A 19,611-nucleotide genomic window follows, 5' to 3' on the forward strand; every position below is an offset into this window, starting at 1 on the left:
TTGGTGGCTTTCAAGTGGATGATCAGGGATTGTTGAGATTTTGCAATAGACTTTGTATACCGGCGGAATCAAGTATTAGAGAGGAAATTCTAACAGAAACTCATTGTGCACCATATGCTTTACATCCTGAAAGCACAAAGATGTATAAGGATCTTCAATTAATCTATTGGTGGCCTGGAATGAAAAAATAGGTTGCAGAATTCGTGGCACGATATTTGACATGCCAGCAAGTAAAAGCGGAACATCGACTTCCAGCAGAAAAGCTTCAAAGTCTACCTATACCGGTATGGAAGTGGGAAAGGATTACTATGGATTTCATTGTGGGTTTGCCTCGCTCACAAGCTGGTCATGACTCGATTTGGGTAATCGTGTATAGATTGACAAAATCTGCCCACTTCATTCTGATTCATATTGTTTGGTCGAGAGAGAGAGCTCGCACAAGTGTACCTTGATGAAGTTGTGCGACTGCATGGAGTACCTGCTTCTATTGTATCAGATCGGGATCCCCAATTCATATTACATTTTTGGAGGAGTCTGCACGATGCCTTAGGCACACGATTGGATTTTAGTACTGCTTTCCACCCGCAGAGTGACGGGCAAACAGAACGTACTATCCAGACTCTTGAGGATATGCTACGAGTATGTGTGATTGATTTTCAGGGCGGATGGCCACAGTATCTACCTATGGCAGAATTTGCTTATAATAACAGTTATCAAGCAAGTGTAAAGATGACACCATTTGAAGCTCTATATAGTAAAAAATGTAGATCACCACTTCATTGGAGTGAAGTAGGTAAGAGGCTGGTTTTGGGTCCAGATGTGTTGCAGGAAGCTGAATCTAAAGTTCGACTTGCATGAGAACGTCTAGTGACAACGCAAAGTCGACAAAAGAGTTATAAAATACCCAATCACACTCCAAAAATAATTTAATTAGAAGGAGCATGAGGGTCCTATGGTGGGTAGTTATTGAGCTGTTGAGGAGAAGAAGCATGAGGATCATTGTTGGGGTGAACTACCAATTAAGGTATGTAATATTTGAGTTGAATTAGAACTTTATTTGGAGTTTTGAGTGGGATTTTATGCAACGGAATTGAGTGGGATTATGTTGTATTTCTTTTAAAGGAGCTGAGCTTGGAGATTATCTGATTGGGTTGATGCTATGCTATAGACGAGGAGGTGTTGATCGTATCTTCTTCCACCTTCTTTGGAGCTATTTCTAGGTGGGCTTCATGTTGCTAAAATCGACGATCTACCTTTCTATGTCTATTTTGCATTATTTAGCAGGTTAATTACACCAATGGTCCCTAACCTTTACACTATTTTTTTAATTTGGTCCCCAATCTTTTTTTTTTGCAATCAAGTCTCTAATTTCTTGATTTCATTTCAATTAAGTACCGACCGTTAGATAGCTGTTAAAATTGACGAAAAATGCCACGTCAGCACCATGTCAGTGTCACGGAGGCGCCATGTCAGTGCCACAGAGGCGCTATGTCAGCACCACAATGGCACTGTGTCAGCGGATTGCAAAAAAAAAAGATTGGAGACCAAATTGAAAAACGATGCAAAGGTTGAGGACCAATGGTGTAATTAACCCATTAAATTTATAAATTCAAAAAAAATTAATTTAAGATTTAAATTTAAAATTTAAAATTTGATTTTGGATTCAAATTTAAATTGGAATTCAAATTCCAATTTTGTATTTAATTTTAAATTCAAATTCACATTTGGAATTCTAAATTCTAATTTAATTTCAAAATTCGATTTGAAATTTCAAATTCAAAATGTGAATTTGAATTTGAAGTTTAAATTCAAATTTGGAATTGAAATCAAATCTTAAATTAAAATTTAAATTTTGAATTCAAATTTAAAATTCAAAATCAAAATTTTGAATATGATTTTAAATTTAAATTTAGATTTTAAATTTAAATTTTGGTTTCAAAACTTTCATTTTAAATGTAAATTGAAATATCAAAATCAAAATTAAAATTTTAAGTTTGAATTCAAAATTTAGTTTCAATTAAAAATTTAAATTTAAAATTTGAATTTCAATTCAAAATTTTAATTCAGCTTTAAATTCGAATTCAAAATTCTAATTTCTCATTAGTTTAAAATTTTAATTTTAATATTATTTTTGAATTTAAATTTAAAATTTTGAATTTTTATTTTTAGGGACTAAAATAAAAAACATGCAAAGTTTAGGGACCTAAATTGACATACAAAAGGTAGCCAAATAGACGCCGACGTGGCGATTCCGTTAATTTTAACAGTTTTTTTTAATGGTTGGAACGTAATTGTAATAAAATCAAGAGATTAGGGACTCAATTGCAAAAAAAAAAGGTTGGGGACTCAAGTGAAAATTGGTGCGAAGGTTGGGGACTACAGGTGTAATTAACCCTTATTTAGCATGTAGGGATGCTTTGTTGATAAATTTGGGATGATATTAGTACTATAGACACCTACTTGTTGAGTTGATTATACTATACATGATTACTCGGTATTTTTCCTTAATGAGATTGGTCGAGTTATGTATGCTGCAGAGCTATTATGGATATCTTCTATTTTACTATTTGGGAGTATATTTTTATCTGGTGGTACTGTGAGTTATCACATATTACTCGGGAAAGTAGACGGTGACATACAACGAGACTTATGGAGATTTTGCCAAAGGGCACCTAAACCGTACTATTATTATCTTTGTAATCAATGCATATGATCATAACCTACAGAACCATATTGAGCTTGATAGTGATATACACTATGATACTCACTGGGGTCGCGTCTCTCGAGCGCCACTTTGGAAGTTGGGATGAGCGATTGGTACGAGCCAAACAGTAGTCTATGTAGCGGATCACTATAGATGAGAGCTGAAAACGAGGCAGCATAGACTTGATTAGACTATTGAGTTGGACAGCAAGATTGGGTTATATGACACTGTTTATTCAGTTATACTAGTTAATGCATGATATATGTTTACAGCTTACTGTTATTATCATAGAGACATATTTATCTTTTATTTCCAATTCAATTTACATTTTGTTACCTGTTCAATTATTCACTATTTTTGCTTTTAGTAGACTTAAGGGTGTAGGTCGTCGTTGTCGTCGATAGCACCTACTAGAAACTATTGTTCAGTAATTCTCACGCCCTCTTTTTTAATTATTTTTTGTTTCAGAGCTCTCAGTGCCTGCATCTGATTGAGGTAAGAAAATAGCGAGCTAGATAGCAACTCCTACCTGTATACCTGAGCTAGAGGACCCAAGCTAGAGTTGTTGCATAGCACATTGTACATTTTGGGACTGGCTGGGCCAGTGATTCATTACTACTCTATTTCTATTTTGAGTTGTATGGCTAATGGATGCTGTATGTACAGTGTGGTTATATTTGTAAATTTCTACAGACTTTGATACCTATGATTTTTAGTTGTAGACTCCTTGGATCTTTATTTAGTTGTGGACCTCTAGGTCTGTTTGTTTGAGACGTGAATTTTGATGCTTCGTGCGTGGAGGGTGCTTCCCTGTGCATACAGTGAATTAGTTGGCATACCAGCGGTCTTCTACTGTATTCTGAGGTGTAACAAATAGCTTCCATTCTTAGATCTTTGTTTGGGTAGTTTATAGGCCAATTTGCATAAAAAATCCACTAGTTTTGAGCTTTTGCAAATGTTGGTCACAATTTTTGATTTTGCAATTACAGATCGAATTTTCAGAAAACTTACCAAAATACCCTCATTCCCTTTTCTCTCTCCCCCCTTTTTTTTTTCTCATGTTTTTTTTCTTCTTCGTCTCCGCAGAAGGTTGCGGAAGCGGAGGTAGGCCGCCTCGCCTCTGTCCCGCTCGCCCTCGCCCTCGCCCTCGCCCTCGCCCTCGCCTTCACCCTCGCCCGTGTACTCTCCCTCCACCTTCCTCGCCTCCGACCCGACCGAGTGCCACGACCCTTTTTTTTTTTTTCTTTGACCTTCCTTCACCATCTCCTCGCTTCTTTACAACAGTAAAGAGGATAACATCACATCTTCTTTCTCTTCTTTTTTTTGTTCTTTTTTTTCTCTTTGACCCACCTCCACCGCCTCCGTGACCCTCCACGACAGTAACGGGGACAGCACCGCATCCTCTTCCTCCGCCTCCTCCTCCGCCGGCACTTACGCCGGCGCCGGAGAAGGAGAACTCAAAGTGAGTACCGGTGAGAGCAGAGCTGAGGAAAAAAAATACAGAAAATAAAAAATATAAAGAATAAAGAATAAAACATAAAGAAAAATACTTTTTCTACAATAAAAATAAAGAATCAAAAAGAAAATAAGAGGATGATGAAGTTGCAATATTTTAAAGGAACGTTGCATTATTTTAGAAAAATGTTGCACTATTTTAGAGAAAACTTTCAATCTTTAGGAGAAAAATTATATTTTTTTGGACGAAAATTGCACTTTTTGAACGAAAGTTGTACTTTTTAGAAAAAAAATATACTATTTCTCCTCTTCCTCCTCTTTCTTCTCCTTCTTATTCGTTTTCCTGTGTTTCTTCTTCACCCATCTCTTCTCGCCTTCCACCTTCGTTGACAGATTCTCTGCCCATCTCTCTCCGACCCTCTTTTTTTCCCTCTCCAATGATGGATGTGGGTCGGAAATAAAAAAAGAGGGTCATGATGCGGCCTCGACGGGTTTGGAGGCGAGGAGGGTGGGGCATGTGCGACCATGGGGGAGGGCGCGCGGGGCAGAGAGTAGAGGATCTGTTGACGGAGAGGGAAAAAAAAAAGAGGGTCGGAGAGAAATGGGCGAAGGATCTGCCGACGGAGGGGGAGAGCGAAGAAGAGATGGGCAGAGAATAAACGCATGAAAATGAAGAGAAAGGAGAAGAAAGAGGAGGAAGGGGAGAAACAGTATAATTTTTGCCTAAAGAGTGCAACTTTCGTTCAAAGAGTGCAACTTTCATCGAAAAAAGTATAATTTTTTTTCTTAAATAGTGCAAGTTTTCTTTAAAATAGTGCAACATTTTTCAGAAATAGTGCAACGTTTCCTTAAAACATTGCAACTTCATCGCACGCGGGCGCCACGACCTCGCCGCGAGCGGGCGCCGATGGAGAAGGGGGGCGGCAGTGCGAGAGACACATGACGGCGACGGCGGTAGAGAAGGTGGAGGAGGAAGAAAGAGGAGGAGGACGAGAAAAGAGAGGGGAAGGAGAAGAAGGAAGAAGAAAAGAATGAGAAATGGTGTAAATTTCAACCAAATAGTACAACTTTCCCTTAAAAAGTGTAACTCTCATCCCAAAGAGCGTAATTTTTGTTTTAAAGAGTGCAACTTTCATCTAAAATAGTGCAAAATTTTTTTAAAACAGTGTAACTTTATTTTAACAGTGCAATTTCATCATCTTCTTTTTTCTTCTATGATTTTTTGTCTTTCCTGTGGAAAAAAATATTTTTTTATTTTTATTTTTTATTATTCTTATTTTTTTCTCTCTATAATTTTTTTTTGTCACGACCTTTCCCTTGCCCTCTATCACAGCCATCGTTCTTACCGGAGTGTAATTATTTTCTCCCTCTTCCTCTCTGACATGCTTCTCGGCTCCGAGAAGCACTTCCTAGTCTTCGTCACCACGGGGGGTGGGACGCTGTAGAGGAGGGTCAGAGAGGAAAAAAAAAAAAGAGGGTCGCGTCTCGGCCTCGGCGTGGTGTGGAGTGAGGATGGCGGGCGTGACGGCGCGAGGCGAGGGCGAGGCGAGGGCATGAGAGGCAAAGGTGGCGTGGGGGCCGTTTACGCCTCTGCTCCACCGACTTCTTCGGGCGAGAAAAACAAAAAACGCAAGAGAAAAAAAGGAGAGAGGAAAAGAGTATAAGATATTTTGTAAGTTTGTTGAAAATTCGGACTAAATCTGCAAAATCAAAAAACGGCTCAGTTTTGCAAAAGTTTATTGCCAATTGGCCTAGTTTATAGTCAATATAGTATTTTCTTTTTTTTTTTTAACAAAAGAAAATTTAGTTGTGCTTTTTTTGTTTGGTTTTTGTATTATCCTTTTGTCTCATCTTATGCTGAACGCTTGTGCTTCTTAAGAGAACAAGATAATACGCGTAATAATTCATAAAGTTTAAATCATCTCGATGCAAACTGTTAGTCAATTTGTAAATGAATCTTTTCTCTCGCTTTTGTTTGCTTCTCTAAATTGCATAATTTCTCGACTACTAATTTTGAGTTTTTGATTTGTACGCACAAAAAGTCAGAACTAGTGAAAGATCATCTAGAGGTGAATCGAAAGCTTATAAATGTATTTAAGATGAATTATTTCACTACTTAATAAAAAAAATGATTTCTTTGTTTTCTTATTCTTATTACCGAACTAGCAAAAGATTAGCTAGCAATGAATCCGAAGTCTATAAAATCTATATTAGATGAGTTGTTTCACCACCTGAATAAAAAAGTGAGTCTTTTGTTTTTCATTTTTATTACCTTATTTTCTATTATTAATTTATTAAAATTGATTTGGATGCATAGTTGTTTCTTTCTTCATAGTATTTTATAGAACAATTAATGCTGTTGTTTAATAAAATGCCTTTAAGAAATTTATCAATAATTTATTTATATATTACATGCTTTTTGAATCTAATGTGTGAGCTTCATATTACAGTTTTCCTTTTCTTCGTGTTGGTTATGCCATCATTTTACATGTTACAATTCTAAAGCACTAAATGAGATGAAATGTATTATGTATCATCAATATGATATCGACCACAGCAATTAACAATGTTACTCAAAATGGTCAGATCAAAAGCTATTTGCTAGTTCAATACATCTTCAACTCAAATCAGCATATTAGGGAGCTAAAAAAAAAAAGGAAAAAATATACAAAAATATCCCTTGAGGTTTAGTTCTTCGTAAAGAGTCGTCTAATAGTTCAAATTGACCCCACTCCTCAATCAAAGTTACAAAATACACATTCCTAAAGAAACATATTTTCTCATCCGTTTTTGATAATTGAGCATGAGGATTCGAAGAATTAATTTTGTTATTTTTTTTTAATGTAATAGAAAAATATCTTGTGCTTTGAAGTTCTATAAAATTATATACAAAACATGACCCAAATGAATGTATACTAGTAAGTTCAATTGAAGAGAGAAATTTGTTGAACTGCTTCATAAAGTTTAGAAAGCGGAATTGCAAAAATTGAAAAAGTTCAGATGTTTGTTTGCTACAGAGCTAAATTTCAGGCACATTTCCCCCCCCAAAACAGCAGTCAAGCAACTGTACAATTTTCTGGCAAATTGATGAAACTCAGAATGACCAAATCAACAGCAGTTCAAAACAACGACGACAACAACGACGACGACGACAACAACAACAACAACATCATCATTATCATAAATAATAGAAAATGCTTCAGGTTCTTACGAGTACCCCCACAACAGGTAGTCTATACCACATAAACCAATCCACGCTTGGACAAATCAGCTTTCTAAAATGGCAGCATACATAGGGTGCCGTAGAAGCATACGGAGTGCAGAAAGGGGAAAAAAACCCAGAAAAGGGAGAAAGTGGCCGACTGATTATCTGGTTGCAAGACAATCGCAGCTTGAAATGAAGTTCTATACCACTCCAAAAAGAAAAAAAAACTCACATATTTCTGAAAATTTCCAGGATAAAACCATGTTTTTGTTTTGATAACCTGCCATGCCCCAAATCAAAGGGGCATTTATTATAATAAGCACACAAATCAAGTGCTTCAAAATGAGGAGGAGATACGCTGAGAGCATATTATTATATCATTTATCTGACAATGTTTTTATCGTATGGGGTACATAACCTGGGAGACTCCGTAGACCTTCACAAGCCCCAGATATTCAAAAACAGTTTAATACGATATGTAAACAAGATTAGTACAACATCGCAAGTCCTTACACTGCATCAGGCTAATTATTTATCCATGGCAGTTTGAATGGTAAATAAAATTAGAAATGCTAATTCCATTGCAAGGTATGTGCCAGACCCTGCCTTAAGTTTTAAACAGAAGACGACTTATTGTATATTGCTCGCAGCCAAGCACCCACGCTCCAGAGATGGTGTACCTGCAATATTAACAAATGCAGGCATGGTCCATGTCGGAAGTGAAGGACCAAACCAGGGAAAAATACCTGTCACATTCAGAACCATAATAAAATATGATCCGAGAGATTGCTTAGGACAGTCTGCATGGCATGCAGACAGACATATGTAAGATAAATTTAATAATAGAAGATAATTAATTCCCAACCAAAACATAATATTCAAGATGATTATTTGACTGTTTGAAAGTGAACTTACTTATTTACTTCAGATGTCAATTAGAAGATCATATATTTAGCAGGGCTAGAAGATTTGCATGACGGAACACCGACATGTGTTCTTCATTTTCCTCTAAGCAAGCAAAATAATTTAACTAAATTGCCACTGAATCTTTTTTATAATGATAGAGATTGGATGATTACAGTACAGCCTACAAATGTGTTTTCTGTTCTGATCATTGAAGTTATATTTAGTACTGACGGTACCTGTAAAAGATTAGGTCGAAAGCTAGATGCTTGAACTTTGAAGAACCTTTTCTGGGTCCAGTTGCCCACTAAAGTAATGCCCACTAAAGTAACTTGATGGAACAGCAGATAGTTCTAACCTCCCTGTCCATTCCTCATTGGGCTTCAACTCGATGGGCTTCTCAATAGCTGCAGCCTCTACACAAACCATATGTTTGTACTCGTCATCCCCAAAATCTGCCATGGCCTTAGCTTTCTTGTCCCAGGGATTCCATACAACTGCAGAAAAGCATAGAAGCTATATAATATGCAAACACGTTTTTTGAAGTTTTGTGGTTCATTTCGTAGTTTATTCCCACTAGAAAAGTTTCTTGACAGTTATACTGAAGAATGGCTGCACATCTACTGGTTTGGATTGAACTGAACTGAAATAATTTCGTTTGGTTCAGTTTGTTTATGCTGTTTGGATGAGAAACTCCACTTGGGTTAGTAGTATCAAAGTTTTAGGTGACAAATATAAGAATAATCAATCTTATCCTTGTCTTTCATCTAACAGTTGCAGTGCTTCATATTATGGTTAATATGAATTAAACTATCATAAATATGGTTAATCCGGTTTATGCAGTTCTCAATTCACAAAAACCTAACCAAGTCAACTTACTGTAAAACTAAAATGACTTGGTTCAATGGTTTGGTTTGGACAGAATAGTGCACTGCCCTGGTAGGAAGCAAATATGACTAATCGAACAGACCTGCATCTGGAAGCCCGTCTTTCCTCAAAACAAATGTTCTTTTCTTTTCATGGTCCAAAATTGCCAGTTTTGCTGGTGTGCTCAGATAAATTTTGTCTACCTGTGGAAAGGGAAATCTCCAGGATTAAATGATCTGCAACATTTGTATTAATTTCAATGACTCTGTTTTTACTTACTTCAGATTCAAAAACTACTGCATCTCCTTGTTCAGTGAAACGCTTCCTTTCCTGCAAGTTATCAAGGTAATCCAGAGTCTCCAATCCTTCTACTCGTACTTCACTAAAACATTAACTCGAAATAAGGATCAAAAGAATTATGTTATATAAGATGAAGTACCAACTAGCCAAACAAAAGGCATCTACACTTCAGCAAAGCCAATAAACTGAAGTAACAGAGTTAGGCCAATAATAAGTTTTTTCTTTTTTTTCTTTTTAAAGTTAGGACAATGCTGCTAAAATGCTATAAATCCAACTAAAATATATAATTTTCAAAACACGTTACAAGTAGGACCATAACCGCTCATTTCCTTCAATTAGCTCACCATTCCCCCCTCTCTCTCCCCTTTTCTTCTGCTCTCTTCCCGCTTTTAAACTGCTTTTAAAGCTAATATATATCAGCTACATGGGGAAGGGGGGCTTTACTCCTTGACTCTTCCTTTAGAGGCCCATCCCTCTTAACTTTTTTGGCTCCCATACATTAGCCGCTCGAACATTTTTCGAACGGTACTTTTATCACCGGTTGGTTGTGATCCGGTAAATCATTGATCTAGATGTACAGGAAGCAAAGTATGCGCTAGTCTAATTGGATCATCTGATCCACTTTACAACCACACAACTAGAAGCCTCTTAAGAATCACGGACAAAGAAATATATATATCTCAGATTTCTAACATATTTAGGAATTACATTGATTATATGGACAATTCATGCAGATGCAATTAACTGAATCATAAATGGAAAACTTGTCCATTCATAATAAAATCTAAACTATTTGCTAAACATACTATTTCCAAAAGGAGAACAGACATCGTTGCATCCCAGCTTTATCGGTTTATCAATAAATGTAAATCAGCATGTATAGATGTTACAGCAAACCATTGGTAAGAATAACTAGAAACGTAACGTTAACATGACACAACTATCGGGCGTTGAAGAACAGACCTGATATCAGAAACAAAGAAGTATGTGTGGTACGCAAATGTGAATGAAAATGTCTTCCCTTCTGTATTAGTATTTCTTATACGTGATGTCAGCATTAGATCTCCTCCAGGTCCAAGTGTAACCCTTAGACGAAATTCATAACTGCAATTACAGAAGTTGGACTTACTAACTCATGCAGAGAAATGAAATGAAAGAATATACTCTTCATTCGTCATAAATTCCAAGTTGGACAATGTTATTTACTGCACCAGTACAGACCTATTTGGCCAGATCTTAAGATCTTCTTCAGATGGTTTGAGGATTAGATCTACGAAAGCTCTACTGGAGGTGACTGTTGGAAATGGAGGCGGGTCAGTGTCAATGCTCCATTGCTTATTCCTTGCAAATCCATGTTGTTCAAGAGATCCAAAGTTGGAGAACTGAACAAGCGAATAAGTTAAAAAAGAAGTTTATAGAAATAGAATAATAGAAGGGTTAGTGAAAACCTCATACTTGAGGAAAGCATATGGGAATGCCGCCACGTATAGCTTTTGGCGGCTTGAAGATAGCCTACCGAGAAAAACAGATAATTAAGTCAGACATTTATATAACAAAGCATATTATTAGCAAAAGAAGAATAAACATCACCACACACTTCAAATTTCTGGACAAGAACAGAAATTGTCTACATATAATCACATTTTTCACTTGGTAACTGAATAATCATGACACCACAAAACAAAGGATCAATATACAACAACCCTCTCAATTAAAAATGCTAATTAAAAAGCTAACCATCAGAGCACTTTTCCATTTACATCCGACCACTATGGTTAAGCTAGAGAAAAAAGCATAAGCTGTTGATGTAAACCTAGTGTCACGGACTAAGCGTTTTTGCCCGCAAACACATGCGGTGCCCGCCTTCCTCCTCAAAGATGGGCAAATCTTGCTCCCTGTTGCTAGCCCGACCTCCGCGCCCTACAACTAAGTGTGCAAAAGGGAGAAAAGAGAGAGGGGTACAGGTTTTCCCAAATTTAACCAAAAAAACTAAGTACTCTATATTACTTAGAAAAAAAAGGATTATAACACTCTCTCTGTGATTCAGGACCACGCGCCACCGCCCTCTCAAGGATTGCCAACCGCAATCGATCCGGGCAACAAGGTCCTCAACTAGCACTCTCCGCTCGTCTTAGCGACGGGCAAATCTGCTGTGAAGCTGCTCGAGCTGTTGACGGAAAGTCGCCATGGCAGCCCCAACGCTATCCTCTATGGCCTCCTGCCCCTCCTCCATCGTCCCCACATGCTGGAGCAGGAAAGAGCAGTGTTCTTTTGCTCTTGACACATCATCCTCCGACGAGCCCATGTGGTCCTCGAGCGAAGCAGACTCCCTTGCATGGGTCCGCGACTCCTTACTCTTGCCGCATTTGGACTGCTTGGGTGGTTCCGTCGTAATGTCAATAACGGTAGCATCCAAGGACGGCATGGCTCCTCCCTTGAATCGACTTTGATACCAACTGTCATAGACTTAGTGATTTTGCTCACCAAAGCCCATGCAGTTCCTGCTAAAAGATGGGCAAGCCTGCCTCGATCTTGCTAGTCCGAATCTCCGCGCCCTCTAGACTAAGTGCAGAAAAGAGAAAGCGAGAGAAAGGAAGCATAGAGTGATGTGAATAGGGTCGGTCCCCTTTCGGGTCTACAAATGCCGTCGATGCCGCAAACGCAACATGAGCATGTGGCTCGATCAATCTGGACAAGGTTCCGGTTGAATTGCACATATTAGTTTCTAGAAGTATTAAAGGTTATGTGATTTTGTTTTAAAATCTATTTATTTTGGTAAGTTGAGATTTTAGTTTATTCTATTAGGATAGGTTGACATTTATTTGTGAGACTTTTTTTTTCTGTTAGGATAGGTAGAGATTTTATTATGAGATTTTCTATTCTGTTCGGATAGTTGCTTAGGTTGAGCTTTTATTTTGAGTTTAACCATTTATTACTATTTTGAGCTTATCCATCTGTTAGAAAGCTCTTTAAACAAGCCTATGTATGGAATGATTAAAATTTAAAAATAATGAACATGAATATTGTTATATAGCTATTGACATGTGTTCTCTATTTTACTTCGCATTTATGCGTTGAACAGAGTGAGTTCTTAAGGAGTGAATCCCTTTATGTTCTTCCCTGCCGCCTGTATCCATCGTCACCGCCGTCGCCCACCACCAACATCACCTCTGCCACCGCAGCCACCATCACTCGAACGCCGCCGCCCAGTCACAACGTCCTGTTGCTGCCTGTGGACATCACCACCGTTTCGCCTTCGCCGCTACTAATTGCTGCGCCCAAGCCACCCCCCGATCATTTCGACGCCAATGATTAAATCAAAAACATCTAGCTTGTCCACCAAGCACTAATCGTTTTTCCTTTTTATCCTTTTATTTATCTTATTTCAATTCCCTTTATCATTATCCCTCTCCTCGGCCCTTTTTTCTTAAATAATCATCCTTTGCTTTCTGTCCATAGATGGTACCCAAGGGAGAGGCTTGGATCCGATTGATTAAGAATGGGCGGTCCTATTTCAGTTTGGAGATACTAATATCGCCTATAGAGTATTGACAGGTTAAATTAAGCATCCTCAATTTCTTAAGTAATTTTAGCTTCACATTATCTATCGGGTCGTTCTATTTTTCTTTATTCTAGAACTATTGTTTTTGTGAGTTCGGAATGTGGGTCCCACTGTGTCGCATTCGACTTGCATTAGAGAACCTTTCAATACTAGGATTTGATTGCATCCAATATTTCATGTTTACGCTCATCCTGCATTAGAGAGAGTGTATTATATAATTTCCTTTTCTAAGTAGTAGAGTACTTAGTTTTTGTAGAACCTCTATCATTCTCTCTCGTTTTCTCTTTCTTGTACTTACTCTTTGAGGGCACAGAGGTCCGAACTAGTAAGATTGAGGCAGGCTTGCTTATTTTCGAGCAGGAATGCAGGCGGCACACGGGCTTTTGTGAGCAAAATCACTAAGTGTGTGACGCTAGGCTACACTTGACAAAGATTTGGTACATGTGATTTTATTTTTTCCCAGAGTTGAGGGTTCTACATGGTTAGAGCCAAATCTAATAACTACAAAAAGCCATGGCTCTCACTCCCCCTCCGGTAAAATTAGAAAAACCTATTTCTTAGTACCTTCCGTTTCGATCCTATTAAAAAGGGCTTTTTTTGCAAATAGCCCCCTGACAAATTTTTTTTTTTAAATTAGCCCTGTCAAAAATTTATTTGCAAAATGGCCCTTGCCCTGCCATGCAAGCGCCACGTCAGCGCCACGCTGGCAGGGCTGGGGCCAGGTGTGTTTAAGTTGAACATGGTGAACCGCTCACCGTGTTCAAACACGGTGAATGGTTCACCGTGTCCAAGGTATTATGCACACCCAAGTCAAGGTGTGAATAATGCATTGGACACGGTGATTGGTTCACCGTGTTTAAACACGGTGAATAGATCACCGTGTCTAAACACGGTGATCCAATCACCGTGTCCATTCCAATACAAATACCCCGGACTTAGCCAAAAAATGGCTAAGTTGGGTATACGCACGGACTTAGCCAAAAAATGGCTAAGTTGGGTATAAGCATTGGTCCATTCACCGTGTTCTCTTTGAATCAGACGCCGACGCCGTCGCCGCCGCCCTTTGTCACCCGAGATGTTTCCCCACCCTCATTCTCTCTCTAGCCTTAGAAGCCCCCACCTCTCTCTCNTCTCTCTCTCAGACGCCGACGCCGTCGCCGCCGCCCTTTGTCACCCGAGATGTTTCCCCACCCTCATTCTCTCTCTAGCCTTAGAAGCCCCCACCTCTCTCTCTCTCTATGGCCCACTCCGCCGCCAGCGGCGACGCCGGCGCCGCCCTTACCGGGCCGAGAACACCCCCCCACCCCTCTTATTCTCTCTAACCTCTCTCTCTTCCTCTCACTCTCACTGTGTCCAATACACGGTGAATAGTTCACCGTGTTTACACACGGTGAACCAATCACCGTGTCCAATGTATTATTCACACTAATATATTGGACACGGTGAACCATTCACCGTGTTTGAACACGGTGAACGGTTCACACCTCGCCCCAGCCACACCCGCGTGGTGCTGACGTGGCGCTTGCGTGGCAGGGCCAGGGCCATTTTTGCAAATAAATTTTTGACAGGGCTAATTTTAAAAAAAAAAATTGTTAGGGGGCTATTTGCAAAAAAAGTCCTATTAAAAATTTATTATTGCACGGTTTCCTTCCCGTAATCCAAAGTGCTAACATAATGTCAGCACATCTTTTTAAAAAATATATATTTTTTCTTTCTTTCCTTCATGTCTTTTTAGATGTTGTTATTTTTGTACAAGGATAAATTAGTTCAAGATATTTTTTTTGGTTGTAATAAAATCCCATCTGCTAGGGATTTGTTTCTAGTGTTCAAGTAGATTCGGATCAGAATTTCTTTTAAGGACAACGTCTCATGTGATTTTAGGTTAAATTGAATTCATAGAAAAAGAAAAGTGTTTTTTATTTTCTAGATTTTTTTTAAAAAAAAAACTCTCTCTCTACTATTTAGCTGAGGATATCTCCTCTTTTCTCTCTCGTCTGTAATATACTGATATACTGAAATTCAGTATATTGTACTAAACTTTGGCCAAACGGGACAAAGTGCGGGCAAGAATAGTATATGAAACTATTGAAGGAGAATTATTAGGGTTTTGGGCGAGTTGGAATTGAATTGAGGCAAAAACTATGCGAAATAGAAGTTTCAGAACCAAAACTGATCGAAGTCCCCAATACTTCAGCATACGCATCCTTGTGAGGAAGTCCGAATCCTGGAGATTTTGATCTGGCTCGAACCCTTAGAAACCGAACCTCAGACAAGAAGTCCGGACCTTCATCTTGCAAAATTAGTAGAAGGCTTTCAGGATCCGAATCTCCCTCAGGAAGTACAGACCTTAGCTGTGTAACAGCAAAAAAAGGCTTTCGGGATGCAGACATACAAAGGGATGTTCGAAGTTCGGACTATGCCTACCAGCCTCGGAACTTCCTATTGGAAGTTCAGACTTCCAGCACTTCGGGAGCAAATTAAAAAGGGACGTGATTTCTCTTTTTTGAGAGATTAAATTGCAATTTTGCAACCATATTTAAGACCCCGCACAACTCCTTGCTCCATTTTCTCCTCCAACAAGAGAAGCCTTTTTTTCTCTTTCTAAACCCCATCTCTCTCTCTCTCTCTCTCTCCCCCAAACTTCTCTACTTCTAAAGAGTTTTTTGGAAGATTGGTGGGAAGGAACACTCTAGGAGGTGAGGCAAGCTTCTACGACAAGAGGGAGCAAAAAGAGCAGGGTGTTAAGGTGAGTTCCTTATGTTTTAAACTAGGGTTTGGAAGTAACTTAGGAAAAATCAGATTTTGGCAAACTGTAGAAGAATCTACGCTAGAGTTTTGGGAGATTTACAACTCTCATGAGGTTTTATTGAGATTAATGGAGACCCTAGGGATGAAATTGGGGTTTTTGTTCCTATGGGGTTTCAAACTAAATTAACCCTTGAAAACTTTAATTGAAGGGTAGACTAACATGCCCAATAGCAAAAATCGAGTTTATGACGAGGATTCATCGATAATCGGTGTAATATTGGAGGAATAGTATAATTGGCTTTGGAGTAGGACAATTCATCAACGACCGATAATGGCTTTGGAGCAAATAGTAACGAACCAAGGTGGGTGGTGCCTTCCAAAGTAGTTGGATTTCTTTCTATGTCTAAAATTTCCCATTTGGCAACTTACATGTATAATATGGCAATGTATTATAGGGTGCATTGCTATTTTTCTACTTATACTTGGCATGCATACACTAAAATAAGTAGTCAGACATCTTATTCTTGAGAATTCATGACTTGCATGCATAAGTACAGAATACAACCAAAATCACTTGGTAAGCTTAGAACTTGTTTGTGACTAGTAGTAGATACTAATTTCTCATTGACATAGTTGATTTATAATGGGTATTAAACATTAGAAATGTTCTCACACACGAAGATTGGGATTATATGTGAATTTGTTTATGACTATACATATTGGAACATTGTGTATGTAGCATACTTTATATTGTTGCAGTTGTGTTTCTCTTTGAAACAAGCATGCAAGAGAAGGGTAGATCCTGAATATTGTCACCATGGCATGGTAGTGTGTTCTCTTGTATTAAAGAACGTGATCGTACTCGCCGAGTCTGTCAAAGCTTGTGGCGGTCGCGACTCCGCAAGTTGTATCCTCCGAAGGTGTCACGATAACAGGGTGCCAAGGCGCAGTAGCAACTCCCTTTGGGTGCTAGGGTGTGGAAGCGACTCCCGAACAAATGGCCGAGGTGGGTGCTCGAGCGTAGTAGCGATTGCCCACGAGGCTTAAAGACGCGAGTAGGGTACGTTAGCCTTTTGGTTGGTCATTACGACGGGCTGTAGAAAGGAAGACACGTTGAACATGTTGAGTCCTTATCATTGTATTTTATAAAGGGTTAATTACACATAGCTCCCTGTAAACATAACGAATTGCAAATATATCCCTACAAAGTTCAACTTGTTTTATATTATTCTTGCAAAAGCCCTAATGTTTTCAAATATACCCCTGTCGTAAGGATCCGTTAGAAAAATTTAGTTAACCTTAGGTAAAATACTTAACCTTAGTTAGTCAATGAGGTAAATTAACTTTTTAACCCTCTTACATTATACCTTCTCTCAATCAAAACCCTTACAATGGGAAATTTTCTTTTTCTTCCTCTTCCTCTTCCTCTCTCCATGCTAGTTTCGAATCCGTAACTAGAATTTCTCCGCCCCCATTCACCCACGACGCGTGTTGCTTCGCCCATGTCGAACGCGTGTTGCTTCCCCATTCAATTTCCTCTATAATTTTTTCTTATTTTGCTCAAAAGAAAAAGTTTAAGAGAAAATGAGTGAGAGAAGAGGTTGCAATAATGGTGGATTGAACTGGGTTTTAAAGAGGAAGAAAATGAGTGTAAGGACTAAGATTTTTATGGAGTAATTTGGTGTTTTTCTATGGTGCTGTACGCATATTTTAATCTTAAAATTATCGGTTTAATTTCGAGGGAAAACAAGCTTTTATTAAAGGTGTATGGTGACTGTTACTATTCACTTAATAGTAACCCGTGATTTATTCTGAGGCCTCAGCTTGATGTTGGTTTCGAATGTGAATCGAACTCCATTTCGGACAACCAAATAGGTCATTTTCGATGGTTCAGCTATGTCGGAGGTGATGGCACTGTCCGATTTTACGTTTGATGCACAATTTCTGATCAAACTTCCGAGAAAAACAGCTTTTATTGCAGATTGACCTTTTTCTACATGATGTTTTTGCTTTTTAGAATTCTTTGGTGCATCGTTTTGCGTGAAAATCCATGGGTTGGTGCCACTGGGCTATTTACACGCAGTTGTGAGTTTTCAGTATGAAACTCTAAGGTTGGAGGGCTAAATTGCTATTTTTGCAATTTGTGAAAATAGAGCACTTTGCAAAAAGGCTATCATTTTATGTGAGAAATTTCACAATTTTGGTATGTGGAGGGAGTTACATTAAAGTAGAGTTAGAGAGGATCTTGCATCTCAAATTTCGCATAATTCGGGTTTTCCTGTGTAATATGGCATTGATATGATGTTGTGAGAGAGTTTTGTGATCGAGAGGCTTTTCACACTGAAACGCAGTTTTTTGGATATCAAAGTGCACAAGAAAGTTTGGAGAGGTACTAAAGATTATCTTATGCTGGTAAGGGCTGGGTATAAAATTTTGTGGCGTTAGAAGGACTTTTGTGCAAATCCTCCATCTTTTATATATGTATATGTATATGTATATATACATACATATATAGAGCTAGGTTGGTATACTATTGGCAAGTTGTTTTCAATGATGCAGCTTCCAAATCGACGATCTGCTCCGTTAGACTTGTTCTATACTATTAAAAGTATTTGAAAACTAAATTTCATATTTTTCGACATCATTTGGCTAGTGATCAAAAGATCTCAAAATTGACAATTTTAATGGTCGATGTGATGCGTTTGTGAATTTAAGAGGTAAAACAATTCAAATCTGATGAAAATTTCATAAAAAAACCTTTTCACTATTTAGAGTAAGATCAATACTTCTGATCTTAAATTCAAGTCGTTTATCATCATTTTTTATGAGATTTTTATTTTCAGCCGTTCATTTTTAGACTACCTGTTTGATAGGTAAATGATGCTGAAAAATTACGAAATTTAGTTTCCAAATACTTTCTAAAGTATAGATCAAGTCCAACAGAGCCGATCGTCGATTTGGAAGCTGCATCATTGAAAATAACTTGGTAGCACGGAGGCCTCCGTACTACCGATAGTATACCAGCCTANTAATAATTTCTCTCTCTGTTACACGTAATATGTGAATGAAAAAGGAGAAAGGATAGAACAACGTTTCCTTTTCCAAAGTATACAAAACTGTGTGCACTGGGTCCTCTTTGTATGCAAAATAGTGTTGATTTCGATCTTATCCCTTGTCTTTTTGTGATGGGAATTTTGAAGTGGAGAATATTTAGAGGGACGAGCATTTCATTTGCTGTGTACGTCATTTCCACTGCACAAATTTTAAGTTTTTCTTCTCTCTCTCTCTCATAATCCCGCCATTTTCTCTTACTCCCTCTCTGGACTCGGCTCCCTCTTGGGCCTCTCCCCGCGACGCACGGACCTCCGGCGATCTTTCCCCGGCGACCCAGCATCGCCGAGCGCCGCCGCGGCCGTGGGTGCTCCCCTCGGTGCGGCTAGGGAAAAGGCAGGCCGCATCTCCTCTGCGCCGCCACAACTACCTCTGCACGTCACCGCCCACCTCCCTCTAGCCTTAGGAGCGCGCCACCGCCCACCTCCCTCTGGCCTCAGGAGCGTGCCACCGCCACCCCACGTTGTCCTGGTCGTCGCCACAGCCAAGGAGAGCCACCCGAGCCTGAGCCTTTTGTTGCTGGCCGAGCCTTCCTCAAGCTCTGCCGCTGGCCAGAGGAAGCATGGAATTCCCCTCGACCTCTGCACCCGGCCTTTACCTCGGAGCGCGTCGTCGTGTCGCCGACGGCCTGCCGGAGCAAGTTTACCCCTAGCCAGCCCAGGCTAGGGCATCTGTAACATACCGAATTTTTACAATTATGAAGTTTTGGTAGGAACTAGCTTAAAGGGATGTTAAAGTAGTTCCGGCGAGGTTCGG

General features: G+C 39.0%; 1 protein-coding gene across 4 annotated transcripts in view; it reads right to left on the reverse strand.

The window, feature by feature from the left end:
- Positions 7,698-19,611, reverse strand: part of LOC109725547 (putative glucose-6-phosphate 1-epimerase) — a 37,550-nt gene continuing 25,636 nt past the window's right edge. The window contains exons 3-9 of one of the 4 annotated variants that reach the window (XM_020254780.1): positions 10,890-10,946; positions 10,656-10,816; positions 10,398-10,538; positions 9,414-9,516; positions 9,238-9,337; positions 8,626-8,764; positions 7,698-8,044 (exon numbers count right to left, since the gene is read on the reverse strand). In XM_020254780.1, coding sequence (XP_020110369.1) covers positions 7,972-8,044; positions 8,626-8,764; positions 9,238-9,337; positions 9,414-9,516; positions 10,398-10,538; positions 10,656-10,816; positions 10,890-10,946 — 774 coding nt within the window. In that variant the 3' untranslated portion in view covers positions 7,698-7,971. Of the gene's footprint in view, positions 8,111-8,506; positions 8,765-9,237; positions 9,338-9,413; positions 9,517-10,397; positions 10,539-10,655; positions 10,817-10,889; positions 10,947-19,611 lie in introns of all 4 variants that reach the window. The other 3 variants (XM_020254778.1, XM_020254779.1, XM_020254781.1) reach the window with 3 other exon arrangements.

This window comes from Ananas comosus, linkage group 20 (genome assembly GCF_001540865.1).
Source record: "Ananas comosus cultivar F153 linkage group 20, ASM154086v1, whole genome shotgun sequence".
Taxonomy (NCBI): Eukaryota; Viridiplantae; Streptophyta; class Magnoliopsida; order Poales; family Bromeliaceae; genus Ananas; species Ananas comosus.